Raw genomic sequence first — 8721 nt, 5'->3', positions numbered from 1 at the left:
TACAGTACCATGATACAGTAGTATTTTCTGACATACCTTGGGTACCCTTGTACGGGCATTCTGCTGGTACCGTTCATATATTGAATGAATAGTTTTCTTCAATATTCTGATCGAGAATCAGTCATCCTGACCCCACAGTATTAACATTATTTTGGGACAGTGATTTAATACTTCTCTACCCCTAGGGGTAAGAGTCCTTTTACTTGGAGTTACTCTATAGAGAAATCTCCATGTAGTTAATACTGAGGGGAGGCAACAGCATTTGCTCACAGAGGTACACAAGTATGTATCTCCTACTATCCCTTTATAGCTTACTATCCTAAGCTACTCTATTGTAAAGGACATTTGCATGTTAATTGTCAAGGAGATAATCCATTGTATACTCATTTGGTTTTCCTTTCTTTACAGGAGGAACACCAGATACCTTGTGCTGCAGTCCTCTGCAAGGCCAAAAGTAAGCATTTTTACGGTCATAATACTTGCAGGTTTCATGCCCCCTGCAATATTATTTCCGGATTCCTACTTTATTGGAACCCACAGGTTTGCAATATATGTCGGACATTAATGTCCGAAGGTTTTGAAAATCCCAAGTCTACGGAGATTAGGGATACAGCTCAATATAAATTACGCAACTGGGTGAGAGGCTTTCAAAAGATCTCTTCGGGACCTTTCCTACCTAATGATAGGATGCGTAAGCTACTATTTCCGGAAGCAAGTGAGGAAACAGTAGTGCCTCAGGAGCCAACTACATCCCCTGATGGCCAGAAAACCTTTGGGATTAAGGGCAAGAAGTGCCCCAGGGTAGAAGGGGAAAATGTTGTGTCGGAATTTCCTCCGCCTATACCGGCTATAGAGCCATCGATGTTGACATCTTTGTCTTCTACCCCTCTATTGGGTAATGTGGTACAATTATGTATCCAGCTGAAGAATCAAATAGAAAGCTTTCGTAAACAAAACGAAAAGCAGGAAGTAAAACGCAAGATAGAGCCTCGTAAAGCTTCTCTTGTCGCTTCCCAGGGGTCAGTCAAACGACCCTTGAATCAAGACCTACCAACATGCTTCATAACCAATCCCTGGAGGTTTGCGGAGCAGATGCCGATTTCAAATGCCAATCTCTACATCTCAGAGAAAATAGATGCTGTTCCTTTGGACCAAATTCAATTTTGGCCAAGCTTTGATGCTTTCCCTAATTGTTGGGTTCGACTGAAGTACGAACCAAAGTCAAGAAAAGGAGCGGAACCAAAGGAGGTCTTGATTCTCGACCATGATAAGGCACAGACTATCCTTTCAGGTAGTCTGAGAAAGGCGGGTTATTCAGAGTCGAAGGTATTCTCACTGAATAACAGACACCCTTCCTTTCTTGCTCCTACTTCACTCTCATTCCCCTTTATAGGGAAGGCATTTACTTCTGTTGCCAAAGCGGTAGAGGCGGGTAAGCCATGTCCCACACTCGATGAGTGCAAGCCTTTGTCACCAGCTTTTCCCGGACAGGAAAAGGATTGGAAGGAAGTCCATTTGACATTTTCAGTAGGAAAATTAGACAAGGACATCGCAAGTCAACAATTCAAGGTATGTCTCCCTAAATTGTCTGAGTTGCTCTAGTGTAATGAACATGAGTCAAAGGAGAGACTTGCGACATCCCTTTCTCTACAAAATTACATAGAGTTGTGTTCAACCTACGAAAGTACCCCAGACATGCTCATGGTCATAGCCAAAATGCATATGGCTATCTTGGTGAAGGACCCTTATGCCTTTATGAAGGCCAGGAGAGCATGTAGAGAGTTTGTGTTCGCTGACGCAACAGTGAAACACGAAACAAGGAAGCTAATATCTTCCAAAATCTAGGGTAAAGACCTCTTCCCACACGAGGTCATTAAGGAAGTAATTAAGAACGCCACCATGGAGAACACGAGTTTTCTCCAAAAATGGGGCATACCTTCAAAGAGAAAATCTTCTGTGGTTGTGGGTTCCCAACCTTAAAAGAAGATCGAAAATGCTGGAAATATCCGGGCTGCTCAACAACATCCCACTATTCCAGTGACCACGATGCTACAGGCAGATGGTCAAAAGTCTAAGCCTACTGACTACTCGAAGCATAAAGACGCTTCGGCTAGGAGGAACTTTCCCTCAGGATCGCAGGACCTTCGATCCTTCGGTACAAAGCCTATTCAAGATGAGCCATTGATGGGAAACAGAAATGTCCCTACCATCATTTCCTTACCTTCTCCTACAGTTCAAAACCCTCCTGGAGAAGTATACCTGAGAGCTATAGAGCATACAGGTGGTAAGAAAACTATAGCTCATCGAGTTCCAGGGAAGGCTGTTTTGTGTTCAGGAGAAGGACTCAAGATATCAATGAGTCATTCTGAACTTGTCGCCACTCTACAAGTTCATAAAAAACAGGAAGTTCTGAATGTTAATCCTTCTGAACATATGGACCTTGTTCCAATTAGGGGTGTTCGTAGTCTTGTCAGACCTGAAAGGTGTCCTTCGGAACCTTCCAGTCAACCACCCCCATTCCTCCTATCTAGAATTCATGTTACAGAGAGTAACATTCATCCTAGGAAAGATACGTGTCGGACTTACAGTCCTAAGTATCTTCAAAGGATTGATGAACTTAGTTATGTCAAAGTCAAGCCTAGAAATACTTCAGGTATTAATATACCTAATCAAGAGGCTGGAGTGGGCAGCACCCGAAGTGTCCGGCCAATGTGCATTCAAAGAGATGACCCGGTTCCTGGGACATCACGGATGCAAGATAGGCTTCTAGAAGTCTCGACTTTCTCCAGCTCAGGGGTTTCGATGTTTAAAAAACCATCGAAGCCCTCAGTCACATCAATTCTCCTCTCCTTTGGAAATATAAAAGGAGCTCGTGAGATCTGTCAAGAGACTCAGGTATTCAGTCAGAATACCAAAACGCCAACAGGGAAAAGCGCTAAACTTTCCCCTGTTCGCTATAGTGACAGACCTGGTGCTAAGGGCACACCGGAAAGATGCGTTAAGAGCTTGGAGAAAATACGAATCAAACGCTTGAAGAGATAAAAAAAGACTGAGATCGGTCCCTCTTTAATCGCTTCTCTAACAGAAATTAGAGCACGAAAGTCCCAAAACTCTGCTGGTCCTTTCATGGGTGGGGAAGCCCCCTCCACACAGCTCAGGCTCCGTACGACTGATCTGGGACACCGAAGCGATAATAAGACGTCCCATTCGAACGTCTTATTCAGTCTTGGTGAAGTTACCCATCCCTCTCTTAAAGGAACGGCACCTACCAGCAGTTCATTTACAACTGATCCACGATGTGACGGTGGATACTCTATTTCGATACAAACCGATAAAGTTGGAATGGTCCATGGGCGCAGACATATTCCCTCCCAGATGGGAACAAGTCCCGGAACTGCAATTCGACCTCTTCATCACGAGCGTCTTCAAGAAACTACCTCGCTATATAGCCCCATACGAGGATCCTCTAGTGGGGCTGATAGACTAGATGAGGCTGGTCCTAGCTCTGACCCTAGGTATATTTCCGAAGATTCAGAAATTAACTGCCTTCGTTTTATCACAGAGAACCCAAACCCTTCATTTCATGATTTTCTCGCTCTAGCGGTTAGAAAAAGGTTTGGGATCTCAAAAGGCAATATAGAATTCTTAGAAAAATACAAGGCCAAGTCAACTAGAAGACAATATGAGTCTTCCTGGAAAAAGTGGGTTGCGTTTGTCAAAGCAAAAGGACCGAAAGAAATTTCAATAAACTTCTGTCTGTCCTTCTTTGTCCACCTTCATAGCCAAGGTCTGGCGACCAATACGATAAATACGTGCAAGTCAGCCTTGACTAGGCCTCTCCTATATGCCTTTCAAGTGGATCTGGTGAATGAAATCTTTAATAAGATTCCAAAGGCATGGGCTAGGCTTAAGCCCGCAGTACCACCAAAGCCCATCTCTTGGTCCTTGGACAAGGTCTTACATTATGCCTCATCTGTGAACAATGAAGATTGTTCTCTTAAGGATCTAACCCAAAAGGTTATTTTTCTGTTCGCTATCGCCTCTGGGGCTAGAGTTAGTGAAATAGTGGCCCTATCCAGAGATGAGGGTCACATTCAGTTCACGGAAGTGGGAGAACTGAATTTATTTCCTGATCCATCCTTTCTCGCTAAAAACGAGCTAACCACTAAGAGGTGGGGTCCCTGGAGAATCTGCCCTCTGAAGGAAGATGTCTCTCTATGTCCTGTAGAGTGTCTAAAGGTCTCTCTTCGTAGAACTTCAGACTTCAGTGAGGACAGCTCTTTAAAGGAGAAACTTCTGGATCAAATTTATCCATAAAACAACTAAGGGCGAAGCTCACCTACTTTATTCGTAGAGCGGATCCGGACAGTACTCCCGCAGGTCATGATCCGAGAAAGATTGATTCATCACTGAACTTCTTTCTGTATATGGACTTTGAGCGCTTTCGTTCATACACTGGATGGAAATCATCCAGAGTGTTTTACAAACACTATGCAAAACAAGTGCATGAACTGAAACACTTCGTAGTGGCGGCAGGTAGTGTATTAAAACCTGCCCCCTAATTATTGTAGTAAACCGTTTTTGGTTTGGGACCTCACATGTCCTCGCACATGTAACGGATGAGAATCATCCAGAGTGTTCTACGTACACTATGCTAGACAAATCCATGTTCTGAAGCAATATGTGGTGACGCCAGGTAGAATATTTAACCTGCCGTCTAATTCTACGATGAACAGCTAATTGACTGGGACTGTCAATTAAAGGGAGAAGATGTCACCCTTCTTAGGTGTGACTTCTTTTAATTAAGTGTTACCATGATAACACTGGCTCTGTTCAAAATCCCAGGTGTGGAATTATACAGATAGCACTAGTGCCGGTGTACGAAGTACACAGTGCAGATAAAAGTAACCAGTACAGGAATTATGAAGAGAATTTGTTTTATAATTTTCTTCAGTCTGAGAGTGGCACTCATCATTTCTTACTTCAAGAAGGAAATATAGTCTCTGTACTTGTTACAGGTATAATCCCATTGTCATACTACATTCGTTTAACTGAACATCTTTTAGTCATTTATTAGTAATAAATGTCTATTAGAATGTAGTGCGTCCACCTTCGCCAGACAATTATATGTATACATGCCAGAGTTCTTCAACTTGCCAAAGTAAGTATCCCTCATATATTTGTATGCATAAAATAATAGATATAAGAGACACTGATGTTATTTTAGCAAATATACAACTATGAGACTATTTGTATATTCAGTGTGTACTTATGTTTGGTCATACTATGTATGTTAACCTCAAGATCCCTTTTCTACTGTCTAGAATGACTCTTCCCTGTAGGAGGCAGGAAGCACTAACATTAGCTATGATTAGTGATGGTGACGAATAACAGTAACGTCCCTTGTCTCATGTGGTCCCCATGACCATAGAAAAGGTTGCTATAAGGTTAAGGCACTGATTAAAAATCCACAGATACACTAATGCTCTGGTATGCTTCCATCACGACGACATGGCTTGAGCCCAAAAAACGGATTTTGAGCGAAGCGAAAAATCTATTTTTGGGTGAGATGGCCATGTCATCCTGATGGACCCACCCATCTCTTCTAAAAGAAAAGATCTTCACAGTATCCCTCCCGAGGTACTGTATCTGTAACACCACGCTCAATGCTACAAGGAATATCCGCCGTCGTGGGAATGGCGCTGTTGTATTCCCAATAGTATTACGAGAGTGGGGAGAGCCTTTGGACGGCTACCTTTTGCCACATCCTCCTCAAAGCCAAAACGCTGTTTGGGGTGCAGATTGCTATGGAGGCGTGTCAAGAATGCGTCCGCTGATATTATGCGATATCCTTTGGAGAAATTTTAAGGATATTCGCGCCAGGAGTTAGAATTCTGGATACCTAAAGGTAAAATTCTCTGGGAATATCACTGTAGTACATTTATCCCTTAGGAAGCTACTTTAAGGAACTTCCATCAGGACGACATGGCCATCTCACCCAAAAATAGATTTTTCGCTTCGCTCAAAATCCGTTTTTTACGCTCTCGCATTATTGTTCCTTAATTGATTTATTTTGCCAAACTTTCTAAGTTGGGAGGGGGTAGGTGCGGTACTGTTCCGAGCTCGGCGTTGCTCCTGAATGCTGAGTTGGTACTGGTACCAACAAAGTTAGTAGGCCTATATAATATTTTTCACTAATTATCTGGGTTTAAAATTGTGTGTATGGTTTACGAAGCACATCTTTCTAGAAATTCTCTCTGATGGCGTGGAATCCTCCAGGTAGGAACCAAGACATTTGTTGTGGAGAGGTTCTCCCCGAAAAGTAAATTTCCCACACTTAAAATAAATATTTTTTCACAAGTTATGAGTCCTTCAATCCCTTATTCATCACTACCATCCTTGTTGCTTCATTTAAAGATATTAATATTTACATCAATCACACCTTTTAATTTTGTTTAATCTATTCATATCAGATCTCTTTTGGTTGGGCAAGTTTCTTGAGTTTCTTCGTTTTACCGAAACATATGGTTCATTCCTTTCAAATCCGCAGCGGATTACTTCTTCTTGTTGTCGGAAGAGGTTTTACCATCTTCTTTTAAAAATGGGATTTCGTCTCTTATTTGAGCACTTCTAAAACAAGATATTTCCCCGGATACAGTGCGTTTAGAAAATGCCTTCAAAGAAAGAACGCCCATGTTCACATACTGTAGTTAGCCTACCAACAGGAGGAAATGATTTAGTCTTTAAGCTTATAGTCTTTAATTTAATATCGTATAAAATAGAGGAGAGTAATAACAGTGAAGTGACACTAGCTATCATGTATATCATCCTCATCCTTCAAATACCATAGGCTTCATGCAACAGTTAGAAAAACAAAAAGATATTGTATGGTTTATGGCACCTTAGGTATGACCTAGCTTACAATTTTAAAGTACCCCTAAGAGTACCTGACATATTAGCCAAAGGTAGGTTAGTATTAATACCTCTCGTTACCTTAACTCATTATTAGGTATTTTGTTATGTTAAATGATTTGGATGGGTATGAAAGGAGGCAGTGTTTTTGATGAAAACTCAAACATAAGTACACAAAAACATCCACAGGATTACGAAACAGTTTTACCACATTGAGTGATACACGTCAGATACAGTACACAAAAACAATGATAAGACATGATTTATTGCTAAACATACATTAAAAAATAACATCAGAGCCTATAATGTCTATTGAATACTTTTAAGGCATTGAATATCAACGATATAATACTTCATTGGTAATCGTATCTTTGTGAAAGTGTTCTTATAATATATAGTCAACCATTGCCAAGACTCTGTTTTAGGACTAGCTTTTAACTCTTTTTCACAATAAACTATCAAAGATTTACGAAACTTCCTAGTTTTTTCTGAAATTTGATAGGTATTTGCTGGAAACTTGGTTTGAGTTAATATATCTAGTTTACCATCTCCGAAAATTGGTATCTCTCCCGTGAGAATTCATCAACATTTCCTCCTATTCTTTAATACTGTTTCAGATTTTATAATTGATTTTAAGGCGATCCATTCCACTAAGGTTTTGGCTAAGCGTTTGAATACCCTCGTTCGTAGAATAGTAATTAAAGAAACACATCAATCAATCACAAGATTTGATAATCTAAACTATTTAGGTGTTCGTCATACGGGGAACTTCAAGTTCTTCCAGTGATACTTTCTCTGGTTCAATTATTTGAGAAACATTATCACAACCGACTTTTCCTCTATACTAATAAATACCATGTTACATCACACATAATGTTGATGTGCATTTTATAAAAGTGGTCGTGAGTGGCAAAAATAGATGACCTATTTATTAAGAAAATTAAATCTGTGCTTTGTTTTACATTATTAGTGCAAAACTCTCAGAAGGTATCAAACTTGTGCTATTTATCCATGTGAATGCTCAATCCTGAAAATATAACTTGCGTTGTATAAATGTTCTTAGGGCACAAAATGGACAGATCTTGTCAAATCGAACAGAGCTTCTTGGAGGGAGATTATGTCCTATTTTCTTGTGTAAGTTCTACGTTACAAAAATATGTAATTATAGTAATTACATTGTTTCATAGTGAATTAGTAAAACTTTATTCTAAAATAATTAGGATCTTGAAAAAAAAAAAAAAAACGTTTATTTATGATGAAAGGTCAAAATATAACACCATCCCGATTAATTCATTCTGATAAGAAGTTAATCATTCATCGCGTTATCAATCCTTTCTGATATATGAATACATTTCAGTTCTAAATATAATGTCTTTTAATAACTGGCTTTATCGAAAGCATTTACAAAAGCAACATGCAAATAAAACAACGATTTATGAGACTGAATACGTCTCATCCCAGCAGCACATAAAGCTATCATGTCTTAGAACAGACAATAGCAAATTTGAAGAAGATGGATTTTCATTACTATGCAAATCTAGTTATCATAAAAGAACAAAACAAAAATAAAAAGAAAAAGAAGGCTAGAGTAGTTCATCTAGGAGATCATGATGCTATCAGTCAGAAATAAGAAAAAAGATAATGGGTGATCTGTCTGACAGGAAAGGTCTTCGAACATAAATTCCCTTTTATCGTCCAATGATGGTGGGTTCCTCTTCGATGGCGTACTGTTCGTCTGGAGCTTTGTCCTTCTTTCTCTTCCTCGAACACACGGCGAAGGCGATGGCGCCGGACACCTGTGGCCAAAGA

General features: G+C 40.1%; 1 protein-coding gene across 1 annotated transcript in view; it reads right to left on the bottom strand.

The window, feature by feature from the left end:
• Nucleotides 1-6742: 6742 nt before the first annotated feature.
• The window catches only part of LOC137646438 (uncharacterized), a 242213-nt gene continuing 240234 nt past the window's right edge, over nucleotides 6743-8721 (bottom strand). The window contains 1 exon segment of the mRNA XM_068379538.1: nucleotides 6743-8708. Coding sequence (XP_068235639.1) covers nucleotides 8601-8708 — 108 coding nt within the window. The 3' untranslated portion in view covers nucleotides 6743-8600.

Source organism: Palaemon carinicauda, chromosome 9 (assembly GCF_036898095.1).
Source record: "Palaemon carinicauda isolate YSFRI2023 chromosome 9, ASM3689809v2, whole genome shotgun sequence".
Taxonomy (NCBI): domain Eukaryota; kingdom Metazoa; phylum Arthropoda; class Malacostraca; order Decapoda; family Palaemonidae; genus Palaemon; species Palaemon carinicauda.
The sequence above is the reverse complement of the archived record's forward strand: the minus strand, read 5'-3'. Positions and strand labels throughout refer to the sequence as shown.